This window comes from Apaloderma vittatum, unplaced genomic scaffold, assembly GCF_000703405.1.
Source record: "Apaloderma vittatum isolate BGI_N311 unplaced genomic scaffold, ASM70340v1 scaffold36053, whole genome shotgun sequence".
NCBI classification, from domain to species: Eukaryota; Metazoa; Chordata; class Aves; order Trogoniformes; family Trogonidae; genus Apaloderma; species Apaloderma vittatum.
The window spans coordinates 1-20,683 of record NW_009709325.1 but is presented as its reverse complement, the minus strand read 5'-3'; the positions used below and the strand labels follow the sequence as shown (position 1 = coordinate 20,683).

General features: G+C 38.3%; 1 protein-coding gene across 1 annotated transcript; it reads right to left on the bottom strand.

Moving 5' to 3' along the window:
* Nucleotides 1-3,685: 3,685 nt before the first annotated feature.
* DGCR8 (DGCR8 microprocessor complex subunit) lies at nt 3,686-15,661 on the bottom strand. The gene is made up of 13 exons (XM_009866878.1): nt 14,939-15,661; nt 14,337-14,499; nt 13,152-13,294; nt 12,141-12,423; nt 10,292-10,489; nt 8,980-9,081; nt 7,565-7,663; nt 6,277-6,359; nt 5,870-5,970; nt 5,308-5,414; nt 4,962-5,089; nt 4,438-4,551; nt 3,686-4,092 (listed from the first exon to the last, which is right to left on the bottom strand). The coding sequence occupies exons 1-13, from the start codon at nt 15,659-15,661 to the stop codon at nt 4,009-4,011; spliced, it is 2,328 nt and encodes a 775-aa protein (XP_009865180.1). The 3' UTR covers nt 3,686-4,008.
* Between the last annotated feature and the right edge of the window lie 5,022 nt (nt 15,662-20,683).

Here is a 20,683-nt window from a genome sequence, read left to right as displayed (position 1 = left end):
ACAGGTACCAAACCCGGCAACTCGGGCTTGGTGTCATTTCCAACTGTCACATTATTTAAGTAAAAAAGCAAATTCCAATTCAAGAAGTTTTCATAAACCAATGTTCAGTTCCTACCAAAAAGAGTGATAAAACAAATACTTCCATAACCAGTGAGCCTGTACTCATTTAATTACATTAAACTGAATATACCTACAGGAATTGAGAAGTAAGAGTTCCTTTCTCTAAATACGCTGAAGCTACCATAATACCGATCACACCGGAGCATTTTATAATATCAAACTTTATTGCTCAAAACTAATTGTCTGAAAAATACACATGTAGTACTCAAAGACCAAACACATAGGATTATATGATTGTGCAGAAAAAAAAGCAAGCAGAGGCTCAGTGAAAATGAGGCTTTATAGTTGTACCAATTTAGCACTGGCATCAAGCAACTGCACCCAACACAATTCATACAGCAACCATTGTTACCTACTTGGGCAATAAGAACGAATTTCGTTTTGTTTTTTCACTCCCTCAGATACCCATCAGAATACTGTAACTGATCGCTTTATTTGGTTAACAACAGCATGGCTTCTTGCACTTCACATTGCTTCCCACGGAAAGTGAGGAGGCGATCACTTCCTGAATTTTACTCCAGAACCAAAGTACGGTCCAGAGAATTAATAAGATAATCAAGATGCTTTTAAATACTTGGATGTTACAGATGTGTTTGTATAAAGCCTAAGAGCATCACAGGAAAGTGGAGGTTTACATACAGCGGTTAAGTTTCTGCGTAATAGTCTTTCCAAACTTCTGAGTACCCAACTGCTTCATCAGTTTTGTTTAATAAATAGTAAGAAAAAGCTGGATGACTGGTGTTTAAATAGGTAGCATCTGACTATTCACTGGAAGTCACAGTAAGTTTTCCATCAGTACCATGAAGATTTGAATGCACACTAATTTAATCCTTAAAGTCAATATACCACACTTTTGTCGAGAAGCACAAAATATGCAAAGCAAAAACTGTCTAATTCCCAAAGGATGGAACAGCTCTTCAAAATACACTCCATCCCTATAAAAATACCCATCCTCCTCTGGATATAGAAGGGATAAATAACAAGTATCAGTGACAAAAGCAGCAGTTTTATGCATTCGTACAATCAAGATCTAAACCTTTACAGCCGATTACCTAGAAAACACACAAGAGTTACAAGACAAGTTTAGGATACATCTGGAATCACACTGTAAGTGTTCATGCAGAAGCTGAAGTTAATGCAATGATCTATCCTCTATCACAGCAGCTCGTGCTTATGTGCAAATGCAAGACTGTTACACTCCAAACAATAGTAAACATTAAAACACAAGAATACTTCACAATGACATAAACAGCAGTTAAGTCGTTTGTTCCAGCAGTTATTGCGCTATTTTCTGGACATCTCTCCAGTTAAAGGCTGCAGCAAGGTCTAATACCATCTTTTTTTTGTTTGTTTTTGTTTAGAATGCATAATATACGTTCTAGGCTTTGGTTCACAATGAAATCTCTGGATGCTTTAATTAAGGGCAACGGTCACCTTGTGATTCTGATAGTGGCAGACTGAGGTAATACAGCAATCCTCTTAAAAATAACCAACACAAATTTGTAAGCGAGGCATCTATGGATATTCTGCAGGTGACCTGCAAATGCATCGACATTCTGATTTCAGAAAAATAAAGAGATCTACAAGGGTGATTTGTCTTTTACAGTGCCATCCAAGTACAGATTTTTCTGCTGAAAACACGTAAGCTGAAGTACAACCTACCTAAAAGAGTAATACGTTTAGGCATAGGAGATACAAGCCCTGTCTTTATGAAAACAAAACAAAAAACCAATGAGGAGAGAGACAAACAGTCGTCACCGCTTGTCGCTACTGCACCAGTATTTATATACCCTTCAAAAGATGGAGAATTATTAAAGCTATACAAAAAAAAGCAGAGGCAGTATTTTTGTTTTTGTTTTTTAGATAGGCCACTTCTTTAAATAATAGTTTATGTATAGTCTTCCAACTACCTGTATCCTGTTCCAACAGGATTACAACTCGTGGAACTAAAAAGCTAAATATAATAATAAAAAAGGGTGAATTCATATTTGCAGAGACCTCTGAGCGTATCACTCAAGCACAGGCTCCTCCTGTTTAGCCTCAAACATGATGTGCATATATGAGCGCATTAGTTTGAGATCCAAGTTAAGAGCCACAGATTTCCAAAATAATGGGTGATCTTCAAAGGAGGTCTTACAATACTGATGCCAATATCGTTACAATCCAGTAGGCACTAAATTCTTTTATACTGCAGCACTCTATATGTAACATAGTAAAAAAAAAAAACCCAACAACAAAAAGCCACCCAAGCAAAACAACCAAACCCCAAAGACCGAACCTCCCCCTTCCCTCCCCAAGCCCCCACATCACTGTCCAGGGGAAAGTCCCAGGAGCTGCAGCAGTTATAAGGAACCGATGATCTCTCGCTCCTGCAGCACTAGGAGTGTAAAACATAGCAGGACTCTCGGATCACTCACTGAAGCCCTACCGCCACCTCGGTTTTTGCTCTCTTCTTTCAGAAGAAACCCAAGAACCTAGCGGGGTTTGCAAGGGAAGACGTGCTGCAGTCGCCCAGGAAAGAACCCCACGTGAAGAAGGAAACCCGCACAGCGATGCCTTCACTGCGGCCAAAACGATTTCTTCTGTGCTTAATGTAATAAAGCCTCAGATGACACAGTGAGTACTGCCCGTTTGCTAAGATTGGGTTTTCTAACAGTTGCATATTTGTCATTTTCTCATTTATCAGTATAACTTGTTATGGTCTCATTCTACTCGTTACTCTACGTCATATTCCAAATCTACATTCTAATTTTCATTGCAGAAGTTACACTTTTTCTTTAAAAACTAAAAATGTAATTAAAAAAGTAAAAACAAAAGCTTCTTAAAAAATCTAAAATGCTGCAGTTATTTCAGATTTCTTAGGGTTGTGTTATGGTTTTTTAAAAATTCTTTGCTTATATGGTGCAAATTAAGACTTAATTGATCAAGTCGGATGTATTCTGACTCCAAACAAATGAGAAATTGTTTTATTGCTGGGAGAAGGTTGTGGAAGGTCTTTAAACACGTCATTGGCAAAATATTTTCAGACTGTCAACCATCATCAGCTGTGTTTTGGCTCCATGCTTTGAAAACAGCCTTTCAAATTACAATTTCTGTTTTAATCAAATCAATAGGGCCACATTTTCCCCTTTCAACTGATCTGTAAACTAACATTTTCATTTAAAATAAAACCCAACAATAATTTTGGATATCCAGCCTGTTGCTCTTAACACTACCAGGTACGCTTGTTCTTTTCAAGTAATCAAAAATCTGCATACTGTGATCTCGAATAACTAAGCCTGGCAGGAGACAAAAAAACAAAACAAAAAGAAACGGCTTTACTGGCCTAATCCTATGGCATTAGGAACATTGCTCATCACTTCCATGTATTTGTCACCAAAGTGTCGTATCAGTGCATATTATTATGTGCTGAAATGCAACAAAACTTTTCACAAAAATAGTTTTAGGCATGTTCATACAAGAAGATGTAGATATATTTCTTTTATATATACATATATATGAATAAGTGTATATATATATATAGTATCAGCTTCAACCTGTACATAGATATTCTGAATTTCATCCTTAAAACACATCCATTTCCAACATGGATGGCTTTCCAGAAAAAAGTGCTTGAATGGTTTTATCCTGTGTGAACATGCCCGTCCTCTGTGCATTTGCCCAAGTAGAGATCTTTATGATCAATCCTTTAAAATACGTATCTCAGAGGTATTAAAAAAAAAAAAGGAAAAAGTAATATTGCCCTGATGATGCAAAAAGAACAATGCATAACTGAAGCAGCTTGGATTTTAAAAGTTATCTTGCATTCTGCAGCAAACAATTTTGAAATAATTGTTGAAAATCTAGTTCCTCCTTTTGTGTTATTGCTCCCCACTTGCCAATTTCCTATTACACATCAACAGTACAGAGAGGTTCGCTACCGGGCTGAGCTGATTCCACTATTGTCATCTTGGGTTTCTTTCGTGTTTCCTCCTAAAAAAATATGAAACAAACCAAACCAGAGTCACACAGAGAATATAACAAAACGCTGGTTTAAAATTTTGAACAATTTTAGCTGTGTCAATCATTGTGAAAAGGCTTACCTTGTTTAAATGTTAAAAATAAATTTACCAAAGTAGGTAAAATTAAGTTTTAAAAGCCTGTTCAAAAGGGAGGATGAAAATCTCTCCAGAAGTAGTGTCCCTCCCCCAAAAAACCAAGTTTTGAACAGCTCTCTTTACATGAGATACTGCATAAAACAAGCAAAAATTCGGATCACTGGTAAGCCTGACCCACGGCATTCTTCCTGCTTCTGCATACGAAAGAGCATCTACTCACTCTTTCTTGTGCCAGTTTTTTCATTTCTTCCTGTAACTTGTTCAGGATGTGCAGATTTGGCTTGTTCTTTTTGGCATACTGCTGAAGTTCTATCACACTCTTATCAGAGGTTTCCTATTCAACAGAACCAGAAGCAACAACATGAAAAAAAAATCAAATTAAAATACATGGACCAAAAGTTTAATCTGTGATAGCTGCACTTTCTTAAGTCATAATATGTATCTTCAGGAGTTAGTTAAATATCACGTAGGCGATATAATTCTGACTTGGAAGATTCAGGATTAGCACAGTTGTTATTGCCAATGACAGCACTCCTGTTCTGCTAACAGCAAGGCATGAGAAGCAATTCCGAAGAGCTAAGAACTGCTCACAACATACGAACCAGCTTTGCCACGATAGGGAACAACACTGGGATGCCAAAAGACACCCTTGAAAGCTTTGTTGTGACTCAATCCACATCCCCCAAAATATAAAAGCAAAATACAATCACAAGGTAGGTTACAATGAAACAAAATCATGTTCACCTGTTTAACCATCTTGCTGCTTTCTCTACCGTACATACGCAAAAGAGAGCCCCAATTTTTCACATGTGGATGCAGTAGCTGTAGGATTTTCTGAGAAGCCAATTGTTTCCCCACTCTTTTATTTTTGCCTGTAAAAATAATCATGGAAACGTGTCAGTAGGGGCACACTCCACAGTTAGATGAACACCAATATTTGCTGGTGTTGTTCAAAACTGAGATACCCGGGAAGAACAGAATGAGCACGTGACAAGCTAGACAGCCGAGCAAGCACCTACAAACCGGACAACAGAAAGGGAGGGGAGAAAAGGAAGGTATTATCAGAGGTCACACCAAGTACTGTACTTACACCAGCCTCGCACGGTGTGCTTGCCACAAGTCATCACATATTCGCTCTTCTGATTTTTACCAGGAATCACTTCAAACTTTATGGATGTATCACCCATTCCGTGGTTTCTTAAGCACAAACAAAACCGGTACCAGTAAGTAAAAACTACAGTAAGTAAAACTACAAACAACTGGAGTGGTTGCAGCTCTCTCTGACAATCATTGCAACATAATGAAATACATTAAAAAGAAAATTTAAAACATTAATTAACAAAGATTTCTTTTTAGATCAGTAAACTGACTTGAATGGAAGAAAAGGCAAGCCAGTATAAACAAACCCCAAATATATTTATATGTCCCACAATTAAATCCTAATCCCGGAAGACAACAGGCATAAACAGCAAATACAAGGAAAAGGAAGACAGAGCATTAGCCAGCTCAGTCCGCACCACGTCTCCCGCAGCCGCGGGGCACGCAGGAAGCGTGGCCAGCCCCAAACCGTCCCAGCTGCCGACAAACCCCGCAGGGATCAGCAACCGAACACGCGTACGCAACAGAGTTTGCTCCTTCCTCTGCAGCCTCACCTTTTAAGGCACTCATGGAGAATCTGATATGGAGACAAGAGTCCAGCTTTACTGGTGAGTTCATATACCCGTGAGTCCTCAATACTGATATGGTTAAAATACTACAAAAGATTTGGAAAAGGCTGTTAAGCTTTAGAGCAAATAAGACCTTAAAGCTGTTCTTAACTCTCATTTCTCCCTTGCAACATTACAGAGATTCTGTTACACTGAGCTTAATTCTTCTAAAAGTATTTTTAAAGCCATAATGGAGGTATTTACCAGCACCATTAAAACTGCCACAGCTAATCCTTCATTTGCAGACAGAAACTGAAATTAATTCTTTTAACTCCAATTACATACAAGGATGGACATAAAGAATTTGTAAGACTGACATTTTTATCATCCTCTCTCCCTCAGGAGAAAGTTACCTCAAGTTCTTCACTGTCTTTGGGCTTCTCCTCAGAGGTCTGTTTAACAAAGTCGGGAATAAGGATTTCCAGTGTAGCTCGAGCTGCAGAAAATGATTGAACATCTTGATTACGTTTGTTTTAAGCAATGACTGTAGAGAAAGACAGCAGAGTGAAGCACTCCATAAAGATGCCTCACATCTCCTCTAGAAATATCCACTCATATTAGAAACCAACTGCACAGATAAAGTGGGCACTTTTTTTAAAAAAAGGATATTTGCTTGCACTTTTTAAGGAAAAAAAATATTCTACTTGTTCAAGTTGACAATGAAAGTCTCACAACTTACTAAACTAAGAAAAGAACTCTTTTTTCCAAATGCCTAGGAAAAAAAAAATCAATGTAGCCCTCGGAACCTAAAATTACAGGGTTATTATCAGCCCTCAAGCTACTAGAGCCAAACCCTAGTACTTTATCACTAAAGCACTCCAAACCCCAGCATTGTACTAAGAGCACACTTGGAATTTGCCTAAATTTTCACAGTAAAATACCTTTTCTTCATGCACAAACACTTCTGGGCTGGCTTTTGGCAATTTAGCTACACTGACATATCTCACCAGTGCAGAAAGTACCACAGGTACATTATACATCTTTACCTTTTGAGAAGTTATTTTTCCTTGATCCTCATGCTACAGACATTTTAATCTGGAGATCAATAAGAAGTTTTAATGTGCTAAGACACAGCCTCATTTAGATCTTAATTATTTACATATTTACTAGACTTAGACAAATAGAACTAATTAACGAGGGCAAGTTCTTGGAGATCAATACTCACATATTTCAGTGCAATTCTTTTATTACCAGAAAGAGAACCAAAACAATTAAAAGCTTGAGGAATATTTAGTTTGTTTTTAAAGAGGGCGAAGATCTACATTTTGTTAAAATCTATACATCAGGTGTTTATATAGAAGATGATGGTACAAATATACAACCCCCAACACATTCTCATGGGTGTGATCATTAGAGGCAGATGCTCTCACAGCTACTCGGAACACAGCAGTGGTTTACACAGAAGGTAACATCCGAGGTTTCTTCATGGGTTTCTATCCCAGTACATGGTTGAACATAGGGGTGTCAGAAAAGTATCTGCAAGAGTATTTATTACTTCTACCAAGAAGACACGAGTATACCCTCTCTGACTATTAACAAAATGATTCCTACTTACTACTGCAAATATGTCATCTTGAAAACAGAAATGAAAACAAATAAACAATTCAGCAGTTGGTTTTAAGACAGAAAAAAAAACATTACCAGCTTTATTCTTGGCAAGTTTTTTGCTGCTGGCAGTTCCTGCCCCATAAGTTACTCCATCAATAATCACTGAGGCTCCAAAAGGTTCACTTGGGTTCTCTGGAAATAGAGGAGGAGAGAAAAAAAGTTTTTCACAACTCCTACTGTAAAATACTCATGAACAGGAAATGCCACCACTATGAAGATTCATTTTCTTCTTCATTAGCTTCAAGAGGAACTGAAGTTGTTTAGTCTTCAGAAAAAATGTATTGCTTACTCCATTATATGAAAAACTAACAGAGTTCTCCATTAACAGAGACTTACCACCAGGTACTTGTTTCTTCCAAAGGGAGAACTTTTACATTTTAAGAGATCATTTGTAATCTGCGAGAATTCAAACGTTAATTGCAGAGTTTTTGCATCACTAACACAGTGTAAATACTAAAAAAGTAAGATGCCCAACTTGTAATTCCTTGCTGACTGCAAGACGTAATCCTTTCAAGCCCACTGCTGAAAAAGCTGTCATTTCTTTCCTGACCGTAAGCCTCCTCCCCAAAAGAAAACAGCAAAAGCAAAAACGCAAGGAACACAGGCTACATCACTTGGCAAAGCAATCTCAAATGCAGCTAGATAAGGCAATCTGGCTGGATTTTACAGGAAAAAAATCCACATTAATTTGATTCCAGTTATACTTGCCATATATGGAACATTTTTAGATTCTTGATTAAGGATCAAGTGGATTCCCCCAAAATATTTATCTAAAATAAAATTCTCCACGAGTTTTTGTTTTTCTCAGCGCTAGCATCACTTACACAATCTCATGGGAGCCTAAGTCAGGAACTACCAAAGTATCTTCACACCACTGACACAAAATAAAATTAAAAGCTGTTTAAAAACCACAGATACCCACCCAGCATTTCACATAAATCCCACACTAATCTTTCAGATTCTTAAGAACTTCATAACTGAAGGCCTACACACTTCTCTCCAGAAACTATTTAGGTTTAGTATTTAACTCTTTTTCTTTCAGGATTCCAATGATTCACTAAAACAATGCATGACTTCACATCAGATTTTCTGGATATCTATGACAAGAGAATTAAGCAAATGTTAATTGTGCACAGTCAGCAAAACTGTAATTGCCCATACTTCACCGATGCAGCCTTTTCGATGCAAATCCATTTCCACTGAGGCATAGTTTTCCAAGTGAAAACTCATACTGTGTTTTTAAATATAAGATCACTCTTACCCCCAAAAGCCATGTTTAAAATATAGAAAACATTTCCTAGCTAAAACTTGATTCTCACTAGACTTTCAAGACATTCCCTAGGAAAAATGTCAAGCATTTGGGGTTTTTTGTCTTTTTTAGATATGCAAGCACGAGATAAGTCCTTCAGAACAACAGGTGGTGAATAAAAAAAGTTAAACAGACTTACCACATTCAAAGAAATTGTAAACAGGGCGAACCTTTAGGACTCGTTGCATATATTCGTGCAGTATGCAAACTTCTGATTTCCCATTGGGATTAATGACAAATTCTACAAAAAAAAAAAAAGATAGTGGGAGGGGAAGACAGGTAAGTATTTCCAGCCTTTAGAAAACAATTTCTGCTACAAACAAATAAACAAACAATAAAAAGCTCCAAGGGATAAATGGCTGATCAAATTAAATGTGAAATCCATTTTCTCTGAAGATGTATTGAGAAATAACTCTGGAAAATTTCTGTCAACAACTGGAAGTGCACTAATTATGAGCTAAACTATGGTCAATGTTTGCAGTCCCACAGCCTCTGGACCTCTCCACACAGCATTTTGGGCAGCTAACACCCATTAGAAATCTTCTAATTTCCTCCTAAACGCATATCTCCATTCTAACAACAGGCATGTAGACTTCCTATCTACAAACTACGTTATTTTTTCCCCACAAAATCCTGTTTAGGATCAGGTCACTGCTCTTGCACCCATTTAGATAGTTTCAGTGCAGCTCTAAGCCTAAAATTTATGATAAAATATATTAACTAAAAATCTAACTGCACCTCCCTGTTACAGGGAATGGTCAACATGCAACTTGAATTCTGCTTAAGAGGAAAAAAAAAACACCAGGAAGGTGACAATGTACAAAGGAAGAGCAAACCCCAAATCACAGGTCTCTGGACATTTTAAATACCAGACTGCAGTTCAACACACTGTTATGGCTACACAGCCAATTCGGGTCAGGGAGAATTCCCCCAGCTTCTCATCAGACACGACAGCGAGCCCTTGCACCACAGGGCACAACCACACACATGGTTCTTTCTTAATTGTAGCTCTCAAAGTGCCTTAAATTTGTAGATTTTATTGTAGGTTTTAATTTGGATCAACAGGGCATTTGTAACCAGTCCCTAATTTGGGACCAAGGAGAAGTGGTACAGAACTGAGAAGGCAGCAGGACTGAGTGACCAGGCAGGAGGGTTCTCAGCAGTAACCAACCGTACAAACAGCTGAAGGTGTAACCAGTTACCATGACTGCAGCCTTAAATAAAAATCCTTTCATTTAGGAATTATTCTTTTTAATAGGAAGTATATTTGGACAGTATTTTTCCATTACTATATACGTAATTTGATGGATCCAAGAACACGAGAGTTCTCCAACAAGAAAAAAAGCAGATTTATTACAAGATTTTTTTTCTTTTTTATTTTTTTTCAGTCAAGCTCAGAACCGTGATTAGTCTTTGAAATAAATATCTGAACTACAGGTAGACAAACTAACCTTTCTTTGTAGGTGCATCTTGCACAGACAAGGTAATGAGTTTCTGATTGGCAGGCAGAATAGGCCGCTCGGATTCTGCCTGCTTCCGCTTCATTTCACGATTGAATTGCCGTCTCTCAGCCCAGGTTCTGAATTTTTTTACGGTAACTTGTTCAAAGTCAAAACGCTTTTCAAGATACCGTCTAAAATCTTCCAGATCTAAGAAACACAAGCAAGTTACTCTCCTACTTTACCACTGAGCAAGCATTAAGTTCACTATTTCCACTGTTTTAACCGTGTTACAATTACTTTTTTAGAGCAGGAGCTAAAGTAACATACTCAAGGTTAAGATCCTATTTTACACTAACAAGACTAATTACAAGGTTTCCTGTTACTGAGTCAAATGCAAAACATTTGTGCAAGCTGGAAAAGAAAACGAGAAAAAAAAAAGAGCATTTTATTCCGCCACTTAAGATTTTACTCAGCCCAGCACAATGTGTAACAGCACATTAGTAATGTTCTAGTCCATCACCTATTCACCTTCTCACTACATGGAGCGAGGCATACAGTAACTGCAGGTACACCCTTAGCCTGAGTTTCTGGAAGTTAAAAACTGACTATTGCTGCCAGTGTACCATGCAACACTATAGAATGATGCTCCATGAGCTCCACTGAGTATCTACTGGCCTCTAAACAGAGTTTAACCCATTCATTTTCACATACAGAATACTAAAAGACTGCCCTCCTTGAAGTACAGCTGCTTCCCCTTTACAGGATATTTCTGCAGATCTAATCAGCAAAAATGAAGTGTAGCATCCCAAGACATAAAGACACAGGAGCAAGCTGCTGGTATTGTTTTATTCCACAAGGAATTCCCAATGCTAGTCACACCTATACTTGGTCACTCAGTATTTTTTTCACTAATACAGACCAGATCCTATTTAAAGAGAGGGACAGACGGGTGAACTTCAGGTAGGAAAGACTGGTGTTAGTTTTGCTGCTAAATATTGATGATTTTTTATTTTAATCTTTAGGCAGGACATGTGTAATGACAAGAAGTTTTATGTTTGAGCACTACAAAGATAAGTGACAGCCTGCAATCCAGACCAGTACTCTGAGCAGCAGTGATTTACACGGATGGCACTCGCAGGTCTGTAGTTGTGGCAAGTGGCACATGACCTTTCCCCCCACGTTCCTCTGTAAGTTTGGAAGTGATTTTGGCACTACTTCTTTAGGCAGCTTTTTGTAGAAAACCTATCAGACTTGCATAAATAAAATAATGAAGCATTACACCCCTTTGCATGAGCAAAGTTACATTTGCATGACTTATTCTGTTAGACTTGTGCAAATAAGCAAATTTAACGGCATCATTTGCTTAATGATATTGAAGGTCTTTTCCAACCTAAACGATTCTATGATTTCTCTTAAAAGAACATACTGAATACAGATATAATTCAGCCAATACAGAGACTGCATAGAAAAGCCTATTTAAATAAAGTCACACAAACACACCTCACAACAGCCATTTGTATGTAGAGACTGACTTCACTGATCCTTAAACTGAGATAAAGTCTACGTGACTAAACTTTCAAAATTTTCAAATTTTTGTGTGTAGAACCTTTGCACGTGGACTCTCATGCCTCCAGCAAACCTCTCCATTGCATGTTTCTCTTCCTGTTAAAATCAAAATTGACTTCCAACACCAGATCGATTTCTCCAGATCTCTACATATAAAAAACTGTGCAGGTTTTGACCACCTGATCTCAGGCAAGATATTGTTCTGTTGCCAAGTCTGGAATAAAGCGCATGCACATCCCAAACGCCATTACCCCAACTCCAGGCAAAAAAAGACTCCACTTGCCATACCTACCTACAGATTCATCTTTACATACTTCAACTTTAGCCTTAACTTGTCCTAAGGCTCCTTGTGCTGCATCTCCCCCCGAGGGGTCTTTCTCATCTAAAGGCCCCGAATCGGCAGCAGTGGAATCTGGTTCTTCCGTTTGGCAGTCCAGTTCTGAAGATTTATCTAAGTGCTTTACAGGTGATACTTCACCATTGGGGGTTATGTCATTGTTTTGTTCCCTTTCCTCGTTTTCCTTCATTTTTTTGTAATGCAAGCAGGGAATGCTACTAAGGGGAGGATCATGTTTCTGCAAAAATGAAACAATACAGAAGGTTTCAATACCTCAACATCACCAAAAGCAAAATTCAAAACCAAAAGCTGTAATCAAGATGGAAATTGCTTTTATTTAGTCTAGACTCAAGTTTCTCTTCGGTCAGCAATCCTACTCTACCCAAGATCTGAGTATGTCTCCTATGGCACCGTGTAACACTGATACTAACCTTCAAAGTACGTTTGCAGCTTTAGATCCAAACTATATTTGTCCAAATACATGCAAATGCTACACGCTTTCATAACATCCATCGAGCTCTCTGGGGATTTAAGCCCATGAGATTAAAACCAATTTCTGGAGATTCCTTGGGTCCATGAACGTCACATTCTTATTTCTGTAAATGTGGACCACAAGCCACAGCTCAGCTAGTTTATAGCTACAAATAAATGATCTAAATGTATTTCATGGTGGAATAAACCCAACATTTTGCAGCCACATTCTAGAACAATGAGGGCACCAAACAAGACCATTTCATTCACCTTAATTGCCCAAACTCATTGGAAAAAACAAAAAACAAAACACCCATAAGGAAAATCATGCAATCATATTTTCAGAAACAGAGGAGTACATTTTTCAAGTACCTCAATTCTAACACTGGAAAGAAGTCTGATGAAGTTAAAAAAAAAAAATCAAACAGAACTGCTTGCAGGAACATAGCTAAATACTTACTGAGATGTAAAAAGTAAGTAATTGACAGCTCTCACCCTTATGCTTCCTGTTCCCAAGAAATAAGGTCTAGACCAGGTAACAACTCTAGATTCTCTGTGCAGATATACAGGGATGCCCGAGTTATGGAATGTCATGATCCATCCATCTGGCAAAGGTTCTGTAGGAGGGCGGCCACGACCTTTAAAGCAAAGAATGGCTTTAAACTTGGACAGACTGCTGAGAAGAACAGGAAAAGACCCAAACATCCCGCAATGAGTTAGGCTGTAAGCTAAGGCTCTCCTATTGTGTTCTTCAGCATAAGCACAATATAAAGCAGGATCAACTCTGCGAGCCTTTATACTTACTATCTTAGCCATCAAGAACACTTCTTCTTCCAGAAAACATGACTTTATATTAGAGTACAATAAGCCAATACGAGGAATCACACAACAATAGAAACAATATTGCAGTAAAATGCTTACGCTCACACTCAAGTTAGTAACACATGGCCTCACTCTTTTCTATTCCAGACATCAGAGAATGGTGTCACTCCTCTCTACACCAGAAATCACAAAACCAGAGACTTCCTGGCAATACTATGATAGTATAAAATTTTGGAGGAAAAAACTGTTTAATTCCTTATTTCAGAATATAGTGAAGATGTGAAATACTCTATAGCAGGTTCTCCTAATTCAGACTATTTTCAGCTACATTCTTCTAGACTGGTTCACATTCTGAGTTCTTTATTAGTAGTTTGTAACATTTACACAATGAAACTGGATAAACATAAACCACTGATCTTCCCAATCACTTTTTTAACCCAGTATTGCATGCATAAAGACCTCACACTGAGCGATTTCAACGACACAAGTTCCATAACTGAAGTAGGAAGAAGTTCACAGTGACTACAGCCTTCCGCTGCTTCATAGTATTGGAGACAAAATCTCCAGATCACCCTTGTTCACCTTCCCACCACCGAGGTAACATTCTTCATAATTTTTCACAAATCCACAGGCTAAAATACATTCTCACTATATGTAACAAATGAAGATCAAAAGCACTCCCCAAATAAACTTCACTGTTCAGGAATATGAAAAAAAATATCATACCCTATAGTCAGAAATCTTCACACAATAGAATTCTGCGACATATTAACATTTCACAAGAATTGCCAGCTGACATATTTTTGTTCTATAGACATAGGCCACACACAAAACCATAGATATTTAACGTTAACTTACTTTTAAGCACAGTTTTAATTTTGGTCATCATTGGCTGCACACTTGTTTCTCCATCGGACTGGTGATCACTTTCACCACCGTATTTCTCATTTTCTAGTCTCCTTGTTTTGGGTGCTCGAAGGCCCTCTTCCAGCAAAGCGTCCACATCGTTATCAAAGTCATCCTGAAAGAGACTTCATCAGATACTATCCTTCTGGGTGTACTAACCTCCCTTTCCCCTTGTAAAGAAAAAGTACACATTTTTGCTATCTACTTCGATACAAAGAGAAACTAGAAATTTCCAATGATTCCAGTAAAAAGACTGAAAAATAAGATTTTGTAAGTGAGAACTGGTATTTTCCATGATAAAATGAGCTGCAATTGTGTAAGAAGCCTTTTAAATGTTATATTTAAACAGGACTATAGAAGCTGCCACACAATTCAGAAGGTCAACCAAGATAATTTACAAAAGCTTTGAGCCAAAGTTCTGCCTCTGAACATTCTGCATTTTTGACTCAATACTGCATGTTTGTAGAAGAGACTGTTTCAGTGAATATCTTTGCGTATTCTTTCCTAGTCACTTGGAAACCTCTTACCCGCCCAAAACCCGTGGATCTACTTACCTCATACGAGTAATTCAAGGTTTCTTCATCCACTTTATCTCTTTGAACGATTGCTTTAGATGTAAACCCTCCTCCTTCTTCATCTATTTCCATCAAATTGTCGGTAAAATCTTCCAGCTCATCCAGAACTGCATATTCCACTCTCTTTTCCTGATCAATATCATTCTCATCATCTTTCTTTTCATCGTTTTCACCCCCTATTCCTACAGCTTTACCATTGCTACCACCAAAAGGACAAACATGCAAATCTCCATTGACATTATTAATACCAAAATCTGTATCTGCCTTATAATCCTGCTCGATTCCAGTGTACAGAACTTTCCTATCTTTACTTTTGCAGCTTTCTGTAAAGCTAACACTAATCTTTACATCTTTAAGTAACTTAAGATCTGGGGTGAACTTGCGAACTGAAGGTGCATGACGAGCAGTTCTTGGGCTTTGGTCACTATTGTTAGGGTCTATTATAAGACGACTTTTGTAGCAGGCAGATCCCTTTGTGAGCAGCTGTGTTCTGCAGATACTGTGCGTGTCCCCAGCAGGGGTATCTGACTGTCCATCACCACCAGAGCCAACGTCCATTACCTCTGCGTCACTGGACGTTTGCAGGGGAGGTGGTGGAGGCTGTTCGTTAGGCGGCAGAGGTGGGGGACAAGCATGATTCTCCACATTCATTTCTCTTGCAGGTTCTTTAGGGAGGGGTGGTACATTTTCATAGTTCTCCATGTTTAAAACTACTGTTTTTTAAAAAAAACAATGATTTAGTAAGTGTTTATATCTATATTCCTAACATGCGTAAGTCCATCAAGATTGGGTTATCATGGTCTATTCAATATGCAACACTGATGATTCAGTTAAGCTGACTACATTGTTCTTTTCATTAATGTAGACAGCTTTCAGAATCACTGTCTCAATTATTGGAAATCACAATGCATTCAGCTTAAATAGCTGAAGACTAAGACTGCATCTTCATTGGACAAGCAGGTCTCCCTTTCTTCTTTCAACCTACAAAAAGAAGAAGAAGAAGAAAAAAAGATCTTTGTCACAGAAAAAAACATGGAATAGTATCGCAGGCAAAAAGAAAAAATATCACTCCTTCCAGCATAACTCTCAAGTACTAGAAGTGACATTTTTACAGTGAGAAAAGCAGGGTCTCTTGATACCATTTGGAATGAGGCTGAAATCAGATTGGGTTTACTGCCTGATCTGTACAGCAGCACACGTGCCAACACACAGCCGCCGGTATCATTTGTGGACTACCTCTGCTTGGCGAGCAGGCACGGCATCAAGTACGGCATTTGTGGGGACCAGACTAAAAACTGTGCATTTTGGGGGGGTTTCTCCCAGTGTTTAAAATAACCTGGTATCCGAGCCATACTTACCCACACAGCAGAAAGGATCATGAGCTTACAGTTTAAGACAATCTGCAAAACCGGTAAGATTTTAACAACTACTGTCTTACAAGATACACGGCTTTTGGAAAGTTATTTAATCTTTTTGGAATCTCACTGGAACTTTTAACAGGAAATCTCCCGAATTACTGAAATCTCACACAAAACGTCTCTCTAGATGACCAGATATTAGTTATTTGATCTTATATTTGAGACTATTATGGGACTACATTTCTGTTATGTCTGAGGAATTCAGGTCCAGATACACAGTGTTAAAGCTCAGACTAATTCTGGAAGGCATTCAGAAGCAAAATGTTCAGCTGCTTTAGGCAATTTTACAGGGGTTGGAGTGTGTGTTTTGGGTTGGTTTTCCACATTAAATGTGTTCTTTCTACCATGTCTACGATGGCTTCTTCAATTATACTTTCGTCATATGTTGAGGACTATAAGCACCTGGGGAAAGGAAGCATAACTTCTTACCTGCTGTTTTGGTTTCTCCAAGTCCCTCCATACCACCCCAAACTGGTCTTAAATCTTCCCACCGGCTCAAAATAAAGCAGTGTTACTCTGCCCAGGACAACCAGCTGGCTGAATCTGCTCTGCTCAGCGTACTTCCAGGTAGCAGAGAAAGTCCACCCACCTCTAGCGGGAAGCTCCAAGTCCTTAGTGTCACTGCATAATATTGGAAGACAAGTGGGCAGAATGTCTGGGTTGCCATGAGGGACTTAGAGAAGCCAAACGTAATTCTCTAATGTATCCCTAAGCCAGTGCAGACAGAATAAACCAGCAGCAATATCCAAACACCAACTGGGACAGGGCAGGAAGCTGGGAATCAGGAGTTATAATGGGATCAATTAAAACTCAACAGCATAGAGAAGCTACCTACCTGGAAGCTGGAAAAAAGCAAAATGCACAAGGGAGTAAACTCTTTAGTGATTTAGTAACAAAGAAAGCTTTGTTGGGACACCAGAATAGTTTGTATTTTGTGATTTGGTGGTTGGTTTGGGGTTTTTTTGTTGGGTTTTTTTTTTTTAAATATAGTCAAAACTGTGACACATTCAATATGCTGAGCTTCGTGCATTACGGAATTACTAAGGAATAAGATTCCATTTTGATAAACACTTTAAAAGAATCTCATCTTCTCCAATACTAATATATTACTTTCCAGAAAGAAAACAATCTTATTCACCAGTAAGAGAAGTAGTTCTATATATTTAAATCCATTCCGCCCTACAACATAATTATACAATCATCCGAGCAGTGATTAACTCCTTCTTCTTTCAACAGGTTCTGAAACACCTAATGTTACACAGAATAGTTCTAGAAATATTTGTCTAATGAACTTTCTCCTTCCTCACCCTCATATTAAAAAAATAATAAAATGGTGAATGACAAACTATTATTTTTTTCACAACAAATGATTAGTGTCTCCATTGTTAATTCTGAACAAAATCAAAATCTAACAGTCGGACTCAATGACCTTAAAGGTCTTTTCCAACCTAAACGGTTCTATGATTCTAGACATCACAGTACAAGTTCAGTAACCTCTGAAAACTAAATGCCTAAATATTTTTTTTCTACTTTAGAGTCTTTAGAATACCCTTGAAAAGAGCACATGGAAGGTATTTAGGCAGAAATGAAACACTGAGATTAGTATTCCAGAATCTGCAAGACAGCCACCTTCCCATATGATCATGGACCTACCTGGTCCAACCTGAAACATTATTTTCTACAACTTGTAAGACGTATCATGAATGCAATTTCCAAATCTCTGACACACACCCTGCTCTTATGCTAGAATGTTTTAACACCACTAGTGTCAAAACGCAAGAAATGAATCTTTACCTGCCTAGCTCTGGTAGCTTGCTGATACTCCACCTCTGCTCTTTCCAGAAAAGCTGCCTTGTTATTCCATTCGAGCACTATTAACAATAAAATTCTTGTTGTGTTCCCCTTCATGTTGGCCTTGAAATAATGAACAGCACAGCAAATCACTGCCAGGGATTGTCCGCCACTCAGTACACATACTGTGACCAGAAAAAGCACTAGTCCAAGATGAGTTTAAACTGGATCTGCATTTCTGGCCATAAACCAGCCACATCCCTAGGGTAAGGTAACACAGTCTGGCAGCTCCACACTTACAGTGGGCTACAGTAACTTTCCTACTACAAAAATCGAGGGAGAAACAAAGCAGCACAGGTCCAATTCCCATCTACTTTCCTGCCAGCTGATGTTACAATATGCCCTTTATCTCACGGGCTGGAAAAAACAACGCACCAATGCCAGTAAGGATTTTCCCTTAGATATCAGGTATTTTAAAAGAAAGACAGAAAGGATGAAACCAAAAAGGATGAGTTAGATGAGTCTGTAGGTTAAATCCAGCTAAACGGACCTTAGACCAGGTGTAAAAACAGACTTGGCACACTAGGATATCTAATATTAGATTACAACTCACACCAGCCTATTATCATCCTTAAATAACTTGTCCTGAAAGAACAGATTTTATTCTCAGAGGGTCCATCAAGTTACATCAACAGTTTCCGTAAGGACTCCTTAAGAAGACAAGGAACACGACCAACAGCTACAACAGGCAGTACAAAACACTGAAGGAATTCTGAATTAACTGCTGAATATATGAACGCACAGCTCATATCCTACAAAGAACCAATACATGGCAATTTCATGTTTTTAATTGCTTGCTTTTATTTTAACAGATCATTTGAAAAAGTGTGATGTCACAAAGTAAACTCAGAGAAACAGATACACAGTGGACATCTCAATGTAGCATAGCAAGCTGGAGAGGCCCAAACAAAAGCAGTATCTTGGCTTGGTTGTCTTACAGATACTTTTTGAAGGCAGAAGGAAAAAAAAACCCCATACTACTCTGTTTAGTAAGCACCATTGCCTATTTCTTCAGCTGGAACAAGGAGGAGGGGAAGCACACAGAGGAAACGGTATCTCTTTTCAAGACAGGAAGAATCATAGAATCTTAAAATTTATAACCAACTCCGCCCAAACTCAGAGAAACTCTCTCTGCTGTACAGCACGTTGTCAGTATTACAAGTGAGTTCAATAAAAAACGTGTTTTCTTCCCCAATACCTGTAGCTGTAATCAGGAAGAAGAAACATTATACCACAGATTCTCCCTTCAAAAACCACTCTTAAAAAGAAACTGGATCCCTCGGCAGAAACCGCTCACTTCACATTGAGTGGACTCCAAAATGAGAAACGGCTCAGTGCAAACTCTCTTTAGTTGCTGTCCAAATACAAAGTCCTCATCCTGCAGCTCCACACAGCAACTCTGCAGAGCAGAATGTATGAGGCACTGATCATGCTCAAGGATCCACTCAGCTTTAACCCTCAACAAAGCAATTCCTTGCTCACAATCACCTACCTTCTTTTATCTATACCTAGCATATCTTTTTGATACATATGATCCTAAAAATAACTTTATTTATTACCAACTACTAAAAAAAACCCTCCAAACCCAAGGAGACTAATCTTTTTTTCTTTAAACCGCAACAGGAAGTCTCAAAAGAAAAATATTCTGTAAACTCACTACTACAAATGTGCTAACTACTTGAAAATTGTTTCTCTCCCTACTACCAGCTTTAGAATACAAAGATTCTAAAAGAAACAACCACTTTGTGCAAATCATGAAGGCAGTTTAAGACAAGGCAGTCAGGGCCCTACCATAACATAATCTGTGGCAAATATAGACAAGTTCATAAGACTTCGTCCCATTTCAGAATGAACAAAGTACCTAATTTTGGAAAGGCACCCTCAGAAATGGCAAAGCAATTGCTGCTTTTATAGCTTACCCAGTTTCCTGGCAGGGTTTAAGTGGTTTTGATTCAAACAGGAAACCATTTTTAAGAAAAACTGCAAATGAGACCCTAAGAAGGACAAAAATATACTCCCTTTCACTTCACAAATAGCTTCTTACTTGTAAAAAAACCTCAACAGACACAAGGAACCAAATACCTCTCTCATTCTCTAAAAAAGCAAGATAATCCTGACAGTCAAAAGGAGCTGCCCAAAAGAACTAGCGACCTGCCTCCCCAACGAACTAAAAATAGGAATTTTTAAGTTTAATTACCTAAACAGAAAGGAGAAGAGACACAATCAAAAAAGAGAAAAAAACAAAGATCTAATTCCAACATCTCTAAGGGAGCAAAGAAATTGAATGGGTTCACCCAGCAAGTCCCCAATCCCCGTGGACGAGGGAGAGACGCCTGGACGTTAAGGGGCCCATCCTCTCAGCGGGCAAACAGACTTTATAGATAAACCTGAAGGAAAAGAGGTGCAGAAGAGAGAACTCTAATTTTTCCAGCCAAAAAAAAAAAGGTAAAGAGAC

What these genes read in the sequence shown, in the direction of transcription:
- DGCR8 (XM_009866878.1), bottom strand. Translation starts at nt 15,661, where the DNA reads ATGGAGAACTATGAAAATGTACCACCCCTCCCTAAAGAACCTGCAAGA. An exon ending in GCACACCGTGCGAGGCTGGT is followed by an intron (nt 5,090 to 5,307) that starts GTAAGTACAGTA and finishes TTATTTTTACAG; the next exon opens with GCAAAAATAAAAGAGTGGGG. An exon ending in AAAAACTGGCACAAGAAAGA is followed by an intron (nt 4,093 to 4,437) that starts GTGAGTAGATGC and finishes ATATTTTTTTAG; the next exon opens with GAGGAAACACGAAAGAAACC.